Consider the following 19823-nt stretch of genomic DNA (forward strand, 5'->3'; position numbering starts at 1 on the left):
CATTAAATTTTGCCATGGTTTTTTCAACCTTCATGTGCTTTCTACCTGTACTATTCTTCAGTAACCTCAACTCTTCACACTTTTTAATCTTTTTTGTTTTTTTTTTTTGCTAATTATTGTTTTTTGGCCACTGTAAATTCAATTAATTAGTTGTACAATAAAGTGAATAAACATTAAATTTTGCCATGATTTTTTCAACCTTTATGTGCTTTCTACCTGTACTTTTCTTCAGTAACTTCAACTCTTCACACTTTTTAATCTTTTTTGTTTTTTTTTTGCTAATTTTTTTTTTTTTATCGTTCCTTCCCGCGCTTTAAATCTCACTTTACACACCTCCATCTCCGGCTTCAATTCTGATAGTCAAAGTTTTGTGTCTCCTTTTCCAACTCAAAATCTCTATCTTTCAAGCACTTTACCTCCCAAAAGGGCCAAAACCCTTTTCTTCAGACTTCGATTTCCTTGGTATTGAAGCTCACTAATATTCTTTCACTACAAACTACAATTCCTCAAAATTTTCATGCCCCAAACCACACTTCCCATTACTCTCTTCCATTTCTTTTAATTAAAAACATGGATACAATGAAACCCAAATCAGCCTTCAACAACAAGAGCAAACTAGCTAGGACTTTCCAAAAGGTCATTAACCTCAGAACAGCCACTAAAATTGCTTCAAACAATGGCATTTGCTTACTCACTTCACAACCCAAAGTCAAGGAAGATTATTTCACAGATAGTAATAATAAGAAGAAGTCCCAGCAATTCGACAAGCACAATGAAGAAACCAAAGCTAAACAGAGAGCAGTGTTTGAAGCTTTGGTGGCTAAGCTTTTCGCTGGCATTACTTCGATCAAAGCTGCCTATGCTGAACTACAAATGGCTCAGAGTCCGTACAACAGTGAAGGCATTCAGGTCGCGGACCAGGCTGTGGTGGATGAGCTGAAAGCGATTTCCGAGCTCAAGAGAAGCTTTTTCAAGAAAGAACTTGATCTTTCACCGCAAGTCACTCTCATGCTCGCTGAGATTCAAGAGCAACAGAGCTTGATGAGAACTTACCAAATCACCATCAAGAAGCTCCAGAATGAGGCAGACCACAAAGACTCTGACATTTCTTCGCTTCAAAACCAGCTCGACGACTCGGTTTCATTCAACAAGTCCTTAGAGAAGAGGCTAAACGCAACTGGGCCTCTGTCAATGTTCGATAATCTTAAGCTTAACAAGCTCAATGTCACGCATTTTGTTCAGTTCCTCCACCACACACTAAGATCCACTCGCAGTTTCGTGAAGTTAATGATTCGAGAGATGGAATCAGCGAACTGGGATCTCGACGAAGCCGTGAAATTCATTGAGCCAGACGCTGTTTTCACAGACCCAAATCACCGATCCTTCGTTTTCGAATCCTTCGTTTGCAAAACCATGCTCGAAGGTTTCAACTTCCCTCACTTTTCACCGAGCGACACTCACAATCATCATCATCATCAACAACAACAGCAACAAGAACAACAGGACAAACATCGCAACCGCCTCTGTTTCGACAAGTTTAAGAAGCTCACAAACGTTAATCCGAGGCGCTACCTCTTCGAGAACCCAAACTCTTCCTTCGGGAAGTTCTGTCGGGCCAAGTACCTAAACCTCGTACACGCGAAAATGGAATGCTCCCTGTTCGGTAACTTGAATCAGCGAAAGGTAATAACCTCTGGTGGTGTCCCCGATTCATCTTTCTTCGTAGCGTTTGCTGAGATGGCGAAGCGCGTGTGGCTTTTGCACTGCTTGGCTTTCTCGTTTGATGAAGAGGTAACAATCTTTCAGGTAAGGAAAACTTGTAGATTCTCTGAGGTCTACATGGAATGTGTGGCTGAGGATTCTATGTTCTTGTCCGGTGAAATTGATAGTGGTGGTGATGGTAGTTGCAGTAACAATGGCGAGCTTCGAGTGTGTTTCACAGTTGTGCCAGGGTTTAAGCTCGGAAAAACTGTGATACAAAGTCAGGTTTATATGTTTCCGGCTATTACTAGCAACTAGCTAGTAGTCTTAGTTTTTCCGGCGAGCGAGTTTTGTATAATGTCAAAGTCATTACAGTGGTCACGCGCTTAATCACACGCTGCAATATTAGATTGGGGGTAAAAATCTAAAAATGTTTAGTCTTTGCTAGTTCTTTATAATGGCCAATTATGGGTCATATTAGATGCATAATATCATATAGTAATGTGTATATTGTATTTTTTTTTTCAAGGGCCCATGTAACGAAAATTGAACAAAGTGGGTTGCTTGCTTTTGGACTTATGGTGTCATGGTGTGCATAAAATCTTTAGATAGTGTTACATTTTTTGTGCAAGATAATTGTTGTTTTTGATTCGAAGTTAAAAAAACAGAGATAAATGTATATGTGTATATATATATATATATATATGCAGTAAATGAATGTACAAATAAACAACATTTTCTTTATGTTTGCATGTAATATAAAGGATACTCTCAAAATACAGGATGTGATGGGTGGCGCGTGGGTTTTTTTTTTTTTTTTTACTTTTAAGCATATAACATGTTTGGTTAATAGTGGCTGATTGAGTGGGAACAGTCATGGCAATGGCAATGGCATATGGTCCCAGACGTGAAAGTGGTACAGAGAGCATATGATCTAGATTTGGATCATAGTGAGAGAGCTGAGGCTTGAGAGAGGGGTGATCAGGTTGAGGGGACCCGAACTTTTGTTATGTTTTGTGAAAGTAAATTTCTTTGTTTACATTGCAGTACAGAACATTTGCGTAAAAGTGTTCAATGTCATACACATTTGTTTAATTCACAATGTGAATTTTACGTTTGACAGTTCAATGTAAATCTATAATTGTCCAGAAAGAAGCACTATGCTTCCGTTTTGTTAGGAATGGAAAATGAAAATTATTTTATTATTCAGTTTATTTTTGTTATTATTTATGAGTTTCATTATATTTTTTGATACTATTTATAGCTTTTACTATACTATTTTATTTAACTTTTACTTTTATTTATCATACTTTTAACAATAAATTTTTTATTTTATCAAAATAAGTGGAATCTAAACTGACCTTAAATATCATGTTTTGTGTGGTCTACGATTCTGCATTTGTTAATATTGATTGTGAAAGAGAAGATAGCGAGTGCAAGTTGCATTGATTATAAATGCATTATAGTTATACATAATAATTGCAAGTGCTGCTAAGTGCCAACTGCTCTGCATCTAGCTTTCTTAGTATTTGTATTATTTGTATAATTTGACTCATTATGTTGCAGATTTAAATATATCGACTTGTCTCTATTAGCAAACTGAGAAGGGCAGTTTCGATTCTCATTCTAGCCGTGTAGTAGTAATCCGTGGTCAATTAATTGAACTGGTTATGGTCACACAGTGTCATATTTGGTTCAGGGATGCTTGGGCTTCTAGTGGAACCATGAGTCAGTGTTCACGGGCACACGTCTGTACTGTGTGTGCCCACCAAGCAAATTACTAGAAATTTCTCTAACATATACTTCTTCTTTTTTAACTGCAACCATATACTTCTTACCCTCTTTGGCGTTGGGACAGGCCAATGATTTAGAGGAATGATATGTTTACAATATTTTTATAACAAATTCTAAGTAGTAGGTTATTTTTGGTTATTATTGTTATGGCAAAAATGTAATCTTAGTTGTAGGGTCCGTTTTTGTAGCCCAAGCCCAAAGGATATGGGTTAAAGGCCCAACGAACCCAGAACAATGAATTTGTAGAGAGTGGGCGAAAGAGCTGGGCTGGTTATGAAGCACAGAACAGTTAGCTAGGTTACGTGCAGTGATGATAACATGAACTAAAGCTCAGATAACTCCATGAATGAATGTCCGAAGATGTGTTTTATTAAGTGAACAGTGATTACAACATTCAGAGTTACAGTAAGACTTTTCTCTCTCTTTCTCTTTCTCTTTTCCGGTCCTTCTTTATCGGGGACCCTTCTTCTTTATATAGCATCTCTTCCTATCATCTCCATCGTCCACCTATTCTTCATCTGTGCATCTACTCAAGTGCATGTCGCGTCATGTGTCTACTTTAGTTCTTTGTGAGTGGCGGTAGCTGAGGTTGCACTGTTCAGGGGTCTTCTCCACATAAATGCGGCCAGAAAAGCTGTTGCTGAGCATTAAATGCAGTGGTAGCAGCTTTTCCTTTAGATATTTTTTAGTTCTGATTATCTCCGGATCCACCCAGGACCTATCATTACCGTTGAGATTGTTAGGCAGATTAGTCGAACCCTTCACACGTTCGTTTGATCAAGGCTCTTCGTAGCCGAGGATCAAGACGTCTTCGGGCCAGTGGTGACCTCTTCTGACGACACTCCTCCTCTGCTTCTGGGCTTCCTGCTTTAGATGGGCCGCCCCAGCCACCTATTGCTTCTCGGAAATACAATAGTTCTTAATAGGGGGTTCCGGGCCCATTAAGTAGCTTTGGGCTTTTTTCCCCCCACAATAGCCCCTCAAAATCTTAATTTTTCCCTCGCATCCAAAGGAAAAAAAAAATGAGATTTTGACTTGTTACGGGGTAAAAGCTTGGAAACAGACAAAAGTTCGGCCTGGCACGCGTGTAGGCGTAAATGTGCGCGTTCCATCATTACTGCCGTTGTTTTCTGGATTCCCGAAGCGCTACATTAATTACGCCAGGGGGCGCCTTGTCCTTTGCATCCAACAGTGGGCTATTGATCTAACGGACGGGGTTCTTCCTCGGGATTTTGGCAAAATAACTTCTGCCCTTTCGTTTGACCTAGTATAAAATCCCAGAGGTAGACATTTCTCCTTTCTTTGTAACTCTCAGATCATTCCATAAGAACAAGCACACAAACGCTCCGGGCTCTTCCAATCGCCGCTTTCAATCCCTCCCAGAGCTCTCAAGAATCCTCCCACGAGTTCAGAGATCGACCTCTAACCCAGTTCCTGTAAGTTTTCACCACCTCAATCCTTCGGTCTTCTCTTCGGCCGTCCATTTTTCAGTTTGAGCGACCATTTCCTCACTGCTACGTTGTGCCTTCATTTGTCCGTTAAGTGATGGGCAAACTAGAGTATTTGGTAGACGGCCCTCCAAACGTGGGTGTGAGGTATTGCCCTCCGGAGAAAATCCTAACTGATCGGGAAACAGGGGAGGTAGTGATCCCTCTCATCGCCTTCCTAGAAGGGGGGATGACGATTCCTATGGGCCCTATCACCACTAGTTACCTTATAAACCATAGGATCACCCCTTGGCAGTGCGCACCTAACATGTTTAGGATCTTAAGGGCCATTGAGGACCTCAACCGCCACCTAGGATTGGGGCTCACTTGGCACGACATGGTGCACATGTATGAGTTCCACAGCTAGCAAGGGGCGGGATATTATTTAAAGTCCCGGTCCGACGTTGTTAGGCTCATTTTCTGCCTCCCCAAATCCAATAAGGGGATGAAGGATGACTACGTGATCATCTCGGGTGCATGGTATGACGGCCCTCACTGTCTGACCAGAGCAGGAGAGCCAGGTGGGACACGTTAGACTTAGGTACACCAACCATAGGCTCAGGACCTTCGTCTTTTAACAGTTTTTTATTCTTCTTGTATTGCCGCTTTCCGGTTTCTAATAAAGCTCTGCTGTGACTTGTAACAGATAGAAAAACATATCTCCTCGGCTAAGCCTTACTAACTTCGCCGCTCTCAACTATTTGCTGCGGTCCGAGATCTTCGTAAGCGAGGACGGACAACTCCGATCGGCTCCCCTCATCCTAGGGTACAAAGCGAGGCGAAAAGACCTCCAACCGGTCGGCAACGCGATAGTCCAGGGAGACGAACGTCTTAACCGTATCGACGTTTCGTTCAAGGGCTTTTTGGCACCGCACGACCTTCCACCAGTACCACATCCAAACCCCCGGGCTATACCCCCTCTCGTCCAGCCACTACAGCAAGTTCCCCTCGGATCAGAGGTTGAGGGTGAAAAGGTTGGTTCCTCCACCTCCTCGCTAGAAGAACAAATAGACAAGTTCCACTTCGGAGGGGAAGCTTCAGGGGTAAACCAAGTGGTAGAGGTCTCGGATGCCGAGGAAGGATGTGACAGGCATTCCAGTGTCCACCCGTTTTTGATAACTGCCCTCCCCAACGACTCTTCGGACGAAGACATGGCAGATTTGAAACTCTTGATGAACAATAGAGGCAAAAAGGCCGAGCAGAAAGGCGCTGCGACCTCCCAACCAGTAGAGATCCTGTCTTCAGCGCCTCCCGCGGCTCCTGGAGTCGGCTTGAAAACCATGCCGAACCTTCAGAAGAAGAGGTCCCATGAGCCCGAAGAGAGGGAGGTGGGGGTGCCACCCAAGGTAAGCAAGCAGCAGAAGACGGCGAGGGACCGAGGCAAGAGGGCCTCTTCCACTGAAAGCCGTGACGAAAACGTTGCGACCGAGGTCCGCCGAGGAGCAGGACCTCGCATATGGTCCCCAAGGCTTGAGCTGGATGGCGCCCCCATTCTTTGGGATACGTCCCTCAGGAACTATGATGAGGGAAGGGCAGGATACGTTGCTGAAGCCCTGCAGCAGCCACTCCTCCTCCCTCACGATATGGAGTCCTTCAGGCGTTTCAGCCAGCAGGAGCTCTTCTTATCCCTTAAGAGGGACATGGCCATGGTAAATGAACTTGCTCTTTTAATTTGGGTTCCAGTTTTAACTTGCATTGCTTCCTTTCTTCATTTTGTGCTAAAAATGCTCAGCAGATCTACGTGGCTGAGGAATGGAACAAAAAGTCCTACCTCGAGGCCCAAGTAGCAGCCCAGTCCTAATCCGAGGCGAAGAAGGCTCTTGGTCTGCTGAAGGACGACTATGCTCGCACATTCGAGCAGCTTAAGGCCGTGACCCGGGAAAGGGACAACCATAAGGCCGGCCTACAAACCGCCGAGACCCAGACCGAGGAGCAGCGCAAACAATTGCGCACGTCAGAGATCAACCTANTACCTGGCTCCCCCTCTACTGTTGGGCAATGAAAACCGTTGTGCCACTCCCCAGACACTATGAGGAAATCTTGGGTTAACCCCTTATTGGAATCAGGAAGACACTGGATGAGACGAACCCTATTGTCCCTTGTCTTCATATAGTACGTTTTACCCCTCAGGTGATGAAGGTTGTAGCACCAGTTCACATCATGGTGAGTCAGTCTCAGCCCCATTTTCTCATTCAGGGTATCTACACACCCTAATATCCTAAATACATTCACGGCACACTGAGTAGGAGCCAGGCGGAAATGCCTAAGGTAATTGAGAGTCACTGGCCTCATAGGGATTCTCATCCCTCCCTTTACGAAAGCGACTATCGGGATCACGACTTCACCCTCTCTCCTCCTAATGTACCACTCCCCTTCTTTACAATACTTCAGACTCACATTATTGGGTATCCCATAGTCTACGATGAATTTGTTCATCATCTCGTCGGACTCAACCAACTTCTTAAACTTACCCATCCCCCCAAGGACAACTAAAAATTCCAGAAGAAGAAAATAAGGGATAGAACCAAGGAAAATTTGGGGTACCTGGAAGAAGAAGACTTACAGAAGTATGACGATGCTCTTTAGGTAGTGTGCAAGTTGAACCAGATTCAAATCATACGCATTGATGTGCATGAAATATATACAATAAAATACTCACATATCTACATATTTAGACTTACTTCTATGTTATTTTGTGACTGATTATATAATATCTTTGTGTTGTAGATAACAAGGGTTTTACATGCAAAGTGGGGCTAGGCCAATTGAATCAAGCCAAATTACATCCAGCCAGGCATGAATATTAAATTTAAGTCCAATTGGAGTAAGGAATCAAAGGAAATTTGCACCAAATCCAAGTCCAATTCGGATTAGGATTCCAGCCTGCACATCAGTTAGTATTTTCAGCATAACTTTCGGCTCAGATGTCCAATTGAGATGATTCAAGTTGGGCTGGAAAGTTAACTTAAAGGGCTACAACTTTGTAGTTTACCAGAAGCCCTAATTTGACGTTAAGTGGGCCTAAATAGTCGGTTAAGTAAAGCCTAAAAGTCTGGGATTTTCTCCAAACGGGAATTCAACTTGTAATAGGATTCATTGACCTATTTAAAGGTTTTTTAGGGCAGAATTCAGGGGGGCTGAGGCTAGTGCTAGGGCTATGATGCAAAACAGAAAATTGGAGCAAGAGGCAGTGCCGCATGTGGCTTCTCTGTAGCTTTTCTCCATGATAACATTGTGACTATTTCTTTCTCTATTTTATTTGTCTAGTTTAATGTTTAGTATTTTATTCTTTTGTTTTATTTCAATTACCATGAGTAGCTAAATTTATAATTAGGGTTGAGGATGAAACCTTGTTAAAGATTATTAGTAATATTTATGTGATTTAATTTTTCCCACAATAGTTGTTCTTTAATGATTTAAATTGTTCTTGCTTCATATCAATTGACTAAGATGGGATTCTAGATATGAGTTCAATCATGTTTTTCTCATGATTTAGGATTTGTCTTAATAATTGAATGCTTGGTTTATTAATTCTTGATTATAAAATTGGATATTGTTTGTGATTTGTCTGTCAATGATACAAGTTATGATTTGATTTTTAGAATTGGATATATCTTGTGATTTGTTTGGCTACGGATACAATTGATGATTTGGTTTTATACTTAAGAAGCGAAGAAGAACATGCTTTTGATTTTTAAAATAAGGATTTTAATGAGGATATTTTCCATGATAGCAAGATTGATTTCTAGATTATCATGTAGTGAGTTGGGAAAAATTAATGATCATAAATATATGCTGATATGACTTAAAAGGTGGATTCCAAAACCTTAATTCCTTTCCCTTGATTGTTTTCATCTTTTTATTGCTTTATATCTTTTGCTTAGTTTAACTATTTGCTTAATTTTATTATTTGCTTAGTTTATTTAATTTCAAAACAACCAATTTTTATTAAACTAGATTAGGATTAATTTGGTTAAGGTTTAATTAATTTTCCTACGTTCATTCAAGTCCCTGTGGGTTCGACCTCGTTCTTGTCAAACTATACTTCGGTACGGTTCGTACACTTGCGAGTATTTTAAAATTTCACAACAAGTTTTTGGCGCCGTTGCCGGGGACTTGGTTAGGAAAATAAATTAGGTCTTAATTGAATTTTTCCTTCTACTAGTTGTTGTTAATTTGGGGTACCTGGAAGAAGAAGACTTACAGAAGTATGACGATGCTCTTTAGGTAGTGTGCAAGTTGAACCAGATTCAAATCATACGCATCAATAATTGTAAGCGTGAAAATGAGGAAACCAGGCGGTTCAAACAGGTACTTATACTCCCCCTTAGGTTCCCCAAATGTAACCGCTTACCCATAAAAGCAGGAGATCCCCACCGAACAATTACAATCATACCGTTGAAAGTGGGAAACGTGGTGCCGCCAAAATTTAATGTGGACACACATTAAGTCTTGAAATGCCAAAAACGCGCATCGGGCAGTCGAAAAGTCGCCAGCATTAACACGAACCGAAGTGGGGCGACTCGTCTAGAGGGCCCGCAGGTATCAAAACCCTCCTTCCCGTCTGAGGGAACGTGCAGCAGGGTTTTGAGGGGCTATTGTGAGGCCCGTGGACCCGATAGCCTCGGCCCATCGTTTAGCAGGCCCAAGGCCTACGCCGAGGAATACTGACCATTCAAGGCTAAATTGGGGAAAACCTCTTTTCCAGATCCACGCCGAGGACCTCCTCGTCCTCGGCCTGACAAGGATGATTTTTGGAAAAGACCAGGCCCAAAGTAAGCTGTCACCCTCGCATTTAATGCATTCACCTAACCCCTCTGGCCGCATTAATGGGGATATAACCCCTTGGTAGAGCAACGTTGATCAGAGTGAACCACTTGAGTACTGATAAGGCCTCTGATGGGACGGACGGCCAGAAGAGAAGCAAATAGATGATCAACAGATGGAATAAGGAGATAAGAAGATGAAGACTATATAAGAAAAGGAAGTAAAGTAAAAAAGGGGGGGGGGGAAAAAGGGAAAGAAAAGGGGCTCCTCGGCCATGGGCCGAGGAGCATCCCCCTAGTTGTAAATAAACTCTAAGTCTTTTTTTTATAAAAAAGGAGTTGATGCTTGGTGAACGACGGTCAGCGCCTAAACCTTTAACCCATTCTCTACAAATTTATTGTTTGGGCTTGTTGGGCTAAAAACCCAGTCATACTCAGGGTCAAATCCAAACTGAGTCCCTACATTTAGCATATCTTGTACTTTTACTTTCCCACTATTTTTTCTAAAAAATTTTACCTTCCCGCTCAAAAGAAATAGTTTAGCACCATATTTTCGTTTTCAAAATATTTTTAAAACAAATTATAGATAACAAGTTATTATTATTTTTAATTTTTTTTAAGAGAGTTTCAATCTATATCTTCCATTACAGCTTTTTATCATCAGACCAAGACACCAATCAGTTTTAGGTGTAGGCAGGAATTGAACCCCAAATCTTTTATACAACCATAAGAGATCTTACCAGTTGAGCTAACTAGAATCTGCTTTGAATTTATAACCTAAATTACTTTTTTGTCCAGTAATTACAACCAATAAATAGTAGCATCCTCCCACTTAAGTTATGAAAATATTATGTAAATAGCATTTTTTGTGTCACTTTGACCAATGCAATTCAAATATTCATTTAAGAAATATTGAATAGTTGAACTTGAAGTTATTATATTATATTTATTGTTATATCAATTTATAAATTTAATGAATTAAACTTGTAATATTTTTAACATTTTTCCAATAAAATTATAGAGAAGATTTCCAATTATTATTTTTTAAATCTCCACTATTTAAACCATCCAAATCTTTTCAAGTTTTAGTCATAAGACACTAATAAAATTTATTTGATTTTTTGTGTGGTTTATATGGATTTTTTAAAGCCATTGATTTTTTTTTTTTTTTTGGAATTAAAATAGAAAGATTTGAATGGAAGGGGATTCTTTCTAAGAAAATTAATTTGTGCTCCTCTTTTGCAGTGATTAAGGTGCATTAATACTATATTAAAAAATGTTTTTATATGATTGTTAAAAATAAGTCAAATTCTGCACATATATCCAAGAAAGTACACACAAGAACAATAAATTTGTGTGTGTGAAATGAATTTGGAAAGGGAGAGAGTAAGTTGATAATATTTTTTTATTTAAGAGAGAGAGAGAGAGCTAATAATAATATTAAATAGTAATACTTAAATATGAATTGTGTGGTTTTAAGGATGAATACACAAGACAACTAATTTTAGATTATAAGCATACCACCGTTGGGCATTATCATGGTGGATAGCAATTAATGTTGTCTACGGGTTAGATCGGATCGGGTTTGGGCTCAACTTGAATTCGACCTAACCTAATCGGGTGGAGTAGCCATCAACTTGCCGTCGATTGAGAGACTGATCGAGTTGGGCTTATCAGACATCCAATGAGTGGCGGGCGGGTCGGACGGAGTCAGAGATTTGAGAAAATAGCAAAACGTCTGTGACATTTCACTAGAACAAATTGAAATCTCATTGGATCAACCTGATATCTTGCGCGAAATCTAGATATTTTTGCTCTAGAATCTGTAAATTTTCACAGGGAAATCTTAGTAAGTTGATCAGTTCAGGTTTTCGGGTTTTAGGGGAGGAAAACCAAAACCAACCTACCAAAGTTGGTTTATTGAGGTAAAGACTTGCTGCTGATTGCTGGAGTAGTCGAGTCGGATGGTGTCGGATTAGATCCGGTCGATTTCTTCAGGTGGGTTGGGTCTTCGGAATTCAGATGGGTTGGACAACCCTAATAGCAATCTCAAACTAATAGAAAAAATTATTGCTGCCCAATTGGTAAATTTATGAAATAAAATTTTATAATTTGGTATCTGCTAGGTAATTTGCTGGGCATTATTATGGATAGCAATTTAAAGGGCATTATTAGCAAACTTTAGAATTTTAGGCCTAGTGATAAATCTTTATCTAAATAAGGTAGTAGTAGATTATTATTGTTATTTTCTTGTATTCAAAATGATCCCTATGTTTTCGGATAGGGATTAGTTCCTATGTTATAAGATTTGTTGATGAGGTTATCTCATACTTAATTATTTATGTACATTAAATGCATCAATGAAAATAAGGCAGAAAATTAATAAGAAATGTCTATTTCCTTTCTTTAGTTCAGGAGATTGGTCATCTCGAATTAATTAACTAACTTTTACCTTCAGTAATTTTCTTGGTTCACAACATAAAAGGCCTGCTAGAGAGTCAAAGAAATTTGAAGAGTGAAAATACATTGCAAAATTAAAAAAACAAGAAGGATGACTGTTTGTGTTAATCTTGGGTTTTTGTTGGCCTAGTACTTGTGATTCGGTTATTGATGGAGTACAAGTGATGAAATAATGTATTTTGAGCAGTAATATAATGTTTGAAGTGTGTAATGTGACTTCTAATTTAAAGTGATCTAAACTAGTTTTATGAATTATGCAATGTTATGGATTGTTGGCCTAAAGTTTTGAATTAACTAATATTTTGGTGTACGCAAATTGTAAACTTATGGATTGTGAAATGTGTGCACAATAGGCTATAAGAAATTACAATTTAGCTAGACGTATTATTTGCTGATGAATGTAACTTCAAATGAAAATCTAATAGTAGATTGTCTTGGCTTAGTAGATATTGTTTGATTATTTCTCGAATTTTATTGACCACACATCCTCTTCGTCTTCTACTACTATATATGTTTAAGGGAACTTATTTTTTGAGAAACATATATGTTTAAGGGAACTAAACAGGAGTCTTTCAGTGAGTTAAGAGTGATAATCACTTTGATAGTTCCAGTGGCAAATTTTAATCTATAACAGTTCACAACGCAATTGGTTTCTACCATCATTCTAAAAGAATATAATCCAATGGGCAGTATCGTCTAACACGCAAATAATATGAAAACATAATATTAAGGAAGCATTCTAAATTCCACAACCATGAACATAGACCAGCTGAACATAAATTGGGCATAATCATGAACATGAATTTCACAACATAATTTTAACTAACTGAATTTAGTTTCCACCTACTGATCAAAAACAAAAGCTGGGACCTATTGACATTGTTCAGTTAGTGTCATACACAGAATTTGGTGTTATGGATTGTTCCCTGAACAAATCACAAAACACATAACAATTACTACATCCCATTTAGACTTCAACTGAACACTTTTTTCTTTCCCTCTTCCTTTCTTGAAGTTGATGTTGTCCCATCCTTGGCACTCTCACCTTTCACTTGGCCTCACATAGGCTGATGTCCCATTCTCTTTGCATCTAAACTATCAAACCAGAAATAATAAAACAAAAAATTTAGTTATGAATATGAAGATACAAATTATGATCACATTTAGCATACATTATTTACATATAGTTTTTGCCTTTTGTTAGGAGCAATTATTGATGGGTCATCAGTTTCAATTGGCTTCTTCTTTGCCTTCTTTTTATAAATTTTTCTTGTTGGGTTTTCTGGTTCTTTGCAGGTCCTTGCATATGACCCCATGCATAACAATTCCCACATCTTACTGCTAGCCCCTTCCTAATGATTCTATAAGGATGCTTGTAAAAGTCAATGTTGACTTATCAAAAATAATTATTGCTTTACTACATAACGAAACAGTTAAAATATATATATATATATATAATAAAGCATAACAAACAAAAATTGAACACACCAGAGTTAATAAGAGACAAGATAAAGAAGAAATTGAGAGAAAGTCCAAGAGAGTTTACTGTGTCTAAACTACAAGCCGAATATTTTGTTGCAAAACCAACAAAAAGAAAAATACCAAACAAATATTATAAAAGAGATTAGAGGGGAAACTCAGAATTGAAAAATGCAACAAAAGAGTACTTAAGAATTACAAAAGCATAGTTGATTTGCAAAACTTAAGGCTCAACGCATGCATCAAAATGAAACCCAAGAGCATATACCTAAACAGTATTAAACTTTATAAATGATCAATAATTCTGGCTTCAAATCCATAACCAAATTTGAGGTCCAAAAAAAATCCCAAAGAGGAGTACAGTAGCCAATTTGTACTTAATCCCACATACACTACCTTAATTCCAATTGGTTACAATGCCACCTTATTGACCTCAGCACTAAAATGCTTTCGATGAAACAGATGCTGTGAAATTGCTTAAAATTTTGTAATAATTTACCTTTCCTTCACCATTTCCAAATCCACACAATCAACTATTTAAAGCAAGGAAAAGGAAGTTATGCATATGGATGCAACTAAGTTGTCAAATTTCTTGCGGATTAAGCTGCTAAATTACAGACGTATGAAGGGATGAGGTAGATGAGACTTTACCTCAAAATGAATTCAGAGGAAGAATCCTCTAAATCTTGTGGGCATGAAGAAGATTCAAATTTAAGTGTGAACGACCTCATTTCAGTTAATGTAAATTCAGAGAGAGAATCCTCTTGATTCTTTTGGCCATGAAGAACCATCATATAGATGCATTACCCCAGAAAAAAAAAAAAAAAAAAAAAAAAAAAGAGGTACAAAAACTTACTGCAAAAAATAACTAGAAACCCAAACCCAAATAAATACATCTCTCTATCATCAACTTAATATAATCTCAAAAACCCTATATAACCAAGTCGAAGCAATTAATAAAAGAAGAAAGAGAACCTGGGGACATAAGGTACCAAAAAAGCCCTAAGTGGCTAGCGAGAATCGAACCAAATCATAAAAAATAGAAAATAAAAACAAAGCATGAATCAATAAACAAAATTTCGAAGAAAACCATGTGAAATCAAAATTTAAGGAAAGAAAAGTGTAGATAATTGAGGGTGGTGGATTGGTGGCTTCCGTGCCTTTCTTTATGGGGACCTAAAATTGAAGCAAAGCAATTAGTAAAATGTGCAATGGAACTGTTAGAGAGAGAAGAGTAAGATAAATTGTCTTGCTACGAAAGATGGTGGACAGATACAAAGTGTTAGAGAACAACGCAAAATAAATGAAGGTTACTACTGAAGTGATAGAGTGGGTTTTGTAGAAATGGAGCCCTATAATAACTTCAAGTTTGAGAAATCTTTGAATTCTTTTTATGTCGCTTTGATTCCAAAAAACTAAGTGGTGGCATCAATATCAAAGATTTCTCCATGTTAGCTTGGCTGGAAATGTCTATATGCTTATGGCAAGTGTAGGCTGATTTGTTAAATGTATGATAGGTATCATGTGTTAAACCCAAATGCTTACAATGAAGGTTCGCAAATCCTTATGTGGTGTTTATTGCCAATGAAAGTCTTGATAGAAAACTCGATAGCAGTGTTTTTGGGGTAATTTGAAAGTTGAACATTGAAATGATATATGATCATGTTAACTAGGCCATTTCATATACGTAGACAAACTCGATTTTGGTGAAAATGGAGGAAGTGGGTTTGGTTTTTCTATTTGGACAATTGGTTCTCAATCATGGTTAATATAAGCAGAAATGACTTTTCCAGTAGTTCAAGAGAACTAAGTCAAGGAGACCCTACCCCCATGCTTATTTTAATTTTGGTTATGAAAGTACATAATGGGACATTACATAATGTTGTAGCCTGCATTTCAAGTTGGGGAAGAAAGTAAAAGGGTTATGGAAACTCTCCTCTTTTGTTTGTTCATGGTACAATACTGTACAGTACATGGGTTGTTAAAGCCATTGAAAAGTACGAGTCCAAAAAAATCTAGCATAGTAGAAAATGAAGACTGCTTAAAGCAGCCCATTTTTATTTTATATTTCTGCCCTCCATGTACTCCCTCAATTCCCCACGATCTATCCCAACATGACCATTCAAGCTCCCCCAATAAAAACCTTTATCCTTTTTGATATACTTTGAATAAACTCATTCATACCCTCCCAACATTATTTCTTAATGGATTCTTCTAAATCTATTTGAGGAAGATTAATGCCAACTGAGTTGGTTGTCACTTCCCCTAGACAAATTTTATTAAAAAAAGTCTATCTCCTATTTTCTTAATTTGACAGTTTCCACTTTACAGCTTTTCTCTACAACAATCCCTACCTGAAATCTATAGTTCTTATACCCTGTATCTCACAATTTATATTTAGTATGCTTAGTTTCTCTAGATTTGTCAACAACCCACTTAGTCTTCAAGACTATCTTCTTTACCCACACCCCTACATTAAAGTATGGGACCACTTGCCCATTTCTCACTGCACCTATGTCCAATGTTCATCCAGGAAGGAGGTTTGGGTTTTTGAAGCTTGGTTCGTTTCAATCAAGCCTTGCATGGGAAGTGGCTTTCGCAACATTTGACTGAGAAGAATGCCTATTGGCATATAGTAATTGCTTCAAAATATGGTAGCATGTGGGGTAATTGGATGACAGATGAGTCATTGGTGTTAGTGTCCCATGGGGTTAGCTTATAGAATACATTCAAAACAGGTGGGATAGGCTGGTCCAGATTTTAAAGTTTGTCATGGTGAGTGGTGCTAATATTCTTTTTTGTTCGATTGTTGGTGTGAGGACATGATGCTTTCTGAACCTATTCCAGTTGGCTAGGGATAAAAATGCTGCAGTGGTAGATGTAATGCAGTCACAGAATGGGTCTGTTTTTTGAAATGACATATTTACAAGGCCTGTGAAGACTGGGAGTTGAGAATCTATGCAGTCTTTCTTCAACTATTGATATTCTGCAAAAATAGGAGCTGCAGAGGATCTTTTTAAGATGGCCCCGACCACAAGTTGAGGTTTTGAGGTTAAATCTTATTATAAAGCTCTATCTCCTACTGGTTATTATTCTTTTCCTTGGAAGCCTATATGGAAGGCAAAGGTCCCAAGGAAGATAAATTGCTATACATGGACAACCATTGAGGGAAAATTTTAACCATGGATAATCTCCGCGTGCAAGGATTGTGTGTGGTAGATTGGTGTTCCATGTGTAAACAGAGTGGTGAGTCTGCTGATCAATGGTCAATGATGTTTGGTATGTTTGGGTTAGTTTGGGTGATGCCTCAAAGTGCTCTGGCCTCCTGGAATGTTGAACAGGGAGGTTTGGCCGTCGTCAAAATACAGTTATTTGGGGTTCTATTCCGTCATGACTCTACCTACAGTTACATGGCTAATACAACTTTTACATGGTTGGCATCATCCTATACTTTGTTTAATTTAAATTGAAGCAAAACATTTTGCGAACAAAACAAAGTATCATTAGGCAAAGGCAGATCATATCAGAAAAAATCTTAGCATGTCTAGTGAAATGGAAAGAGTAAAACACATTTGATATTAAAAAGGGATTAGATGTGATGAGTTCAGTGTATGAAAAAGGAATAACATCAATCTTTCATTTATATTCACCAATTCCAGCATGCAAAACAAAAGAATTGTAGTTAAAAATTCTGACCACTCTTTTGATAACAAATTAACATCCGAAAACAGGATATTGAGGTTTGGAACTTCATGTTTACTTATAACCACACAACAGTATCTAGTAAATACCAAGAATTAGATAAAACTGAGATAAGTAAATGCTGAAATTTTGAGTTAAATCAAGCTTATACCTGCATTTCCTCTTCCTGCTCACTCTCCTTTTGGAAACTGTCTCATTTGGTTTGTCGAGTAAGCCAAGGTTCTCCATATAATTATCAACATAGTATGACCTCCCCAAATCCCCAAATTCTTAACTTGCTCGCTCTTAGGGTCATATGAAGAGAGCTCACAAGGAGATGGTCCTTCTACAAGTGCCTGCACTAATATTTACCATTCTTTTGGAGACCTAATACCCTTATAATTTCTCCTCCTCTGTTGAGATCAACAGTGAACTGTTTAGTCCAAGAACAACAACTCCATACTCTTTCATCACCCAAATGTCACAACACTTGTTGTCTGCATGCCTACCATAATAAATAATAGAGAAAGCGATCCCCAATAACTGAGGTATGAACATTGCCAGTCCATTTGAATGTAACATTTGGCAATGGTATCACATGAAAAACCTCCTCATGCAAATCAAATGACAAAACCAATGGGCCACCGGGCTTGTGCTCATATTTCACCGCAAAATGGACTGCCCCATTTAAAGAAGCTGCTGGTCGCCACCAACCAGTAATATTAATACCGGGCGGAAAAGAGGCACTAGTAATTCTCCAACACCCCTCATTAAGAGAGTAAACCTCAATTAGAGGTGGTTTGGCCTCTTCAAACATATTAATTCGAATTATCCTCACTACCTATAATCATTAGTTCGCGGATCAAACCCGAATGCTTTGTGACACCACCCATGTTTCTTGACAGTAATGCAAGGCTTTGGAAGGATATAAGTTTTCTAATAGAGGGATTCCAAAGAATATAGCGATCTGGTTCATATAGACTGAACAAGCCATTCGCGGAACCAATTAGTATAAAATGTTTGCTACGGCGACCCGTGAATGGGAGCTCAATGTTTTGAATTTGATCAAATGAGTCATTGTTATCGTCAATTAATTTGTAGTGATCTACATAAGGATTATCAACGCAGTGCCTAACAATTAATTTGTTGGAGTTGGAAGGAAGTGAAAGTGATCGATTGAGATGGGAATTGATGAAAACTGAGCCTGTAATTAGAGAGTCCCATGATTTAGAAACGCACCTGAATCGAATTAGGGATTTGACGGGAAGTCTGTGCAGAATTTCCAGCACCAATTCCTCCGAGAGATAGTCTGACATTTTCAAGCTTTTTCTGAAAATTTTCAATTTGGAAAACTAAGATAGATGGAGATGAACGAGCGTGTTGAAAACACGATATCGCCGTTTTTTTTTTTCACTGTTTTGCTTTGTTTTTGTTTTTTGCGCTGCCGTTTTGGTGTAAAATGACAATTACTTTGGTCCCTTCGGGTTGAACTTATTATTGCTGAAACTGAAAATTGAAAACACGTAATAAAATAATTTTTAAATATGTGAATAGTATTATGAGACTTATTTTTAATATTTTTTAGTCCATGAACAGTTATAAACAGTGTGTAAACAGTGATTTTTGTCTTCTGTACAGTGAACCCATGTAATGTTACTGTTCACGCGCAAGGAAAAAAAAAAAAATCTAAAAACGCAAAACGTAAACGTGGATTCAGTTGAATCCAAATGGGTAATTTGACTAAAGAATAATCAAACAAATTAGCGGGAAGATTTTTAACTTTTATCAAAAGTAAAATAATATAAAAAAGGGGGAAGACTCTGGCCATTGAAACCCTCCTCCAATATCACACTTATCCAAAAAAAAAAAAAAATCACACTAATATTTAGTTATTTACTTGGTTTTGTATTATATTTTTTCCTCTCTCTAACATTATGATTGAACCCATGGTTTAGCTTATATTGGTCTAGGAAGGACTATATGGATTTGTGAGCTAGGATGCACGGATTCCAAAATTGGTATGGGTATAGGTACAAGTACGACACAGTGATACGTGTCATTTGTGAAAATTATAACATAAAACAACTAATATAACACTTATATGCGTTGACGCCTCATTTTACAACTCATATTTAACCTCACATGGAGAGTAAAAGGATAATTTCACCTTAGAAATAGGCATCTTAATTGTGGCCATTAGATCCTTAATCTCATTTCACCAAAATGATCTTGATGTTGTAACAATCAAATCAACTAGTCATAAGCCCTGATCGGACAATCAGATTGAAAGTTATTATCAAATCAAGTTTTAATGGCCGAAGTGCACTATCACAAATTGAGTCCGATTATATGTGATTATGGACAATCAATTCCAATTGGTTATAATTATAATCAATTTGAGATTAATGATGAATCATAATTTGATTGGTTAGGACTACATTTTATGGTAAGGTTG

The 19823-nt window shown here is 38.1% G+C and overlaps 1 protein-coding gene and 1 long non-coding RNA gene across 2 annotated transcripts; one reads left to right on the plus strand and one right to left on the minus strand.

Moving 5' to 3' along the window:
• The first annotated feature begins 308 nt into the window (after positions 1-308).
• On the plus strand, positions 309-2276 carry LOC111987596 (protein GRAVITROPIC IN THE LIGHT 1). The gene has a single exon (XM_065776061.1). It carries the CDS (start codon positions 571-573, stop codon positions 2017-2019), a length of 1449 nt encoding a protein of 482 aa, XP_065632133.1. The 5' UTR covers positions 309-570; the 3' UTR covers positions 2020-2276.
• Positions 2277-12952: 10676 nt separating this feature from the next.
• Positions 12953-18823, minus strand: LOC112007532 (uncharacterized). Its single transcript, XR_010629986.1, has 2 exons — positions 17541-18823; positions 12953-13303 (listed from the first exon to the last, which is right to left on the minus strand). It is a non-coding gene; the product is annotated as an uncharacterized LOC112007532 (long non-coding RNA).
• Between the last annotated feature and the right edge of the window lie 1000 nt (positions 18824-19823).

Source organism: Quercus suber, unplaced genomic scaffold (assembly GCF_002906115.3).
Source record: "Quercus suber isolate HL8 unplaced genomic scaffold, Cork oak 2.0 scaffold_127, whole genome shotgun sequence".
Classification (NCBI taxonomy): Eukaryota; Viridiplantae; Streptophyta; class Magnoliopsida; order Fagales; family Fagaceae; genus Quercus; species Quercus suber.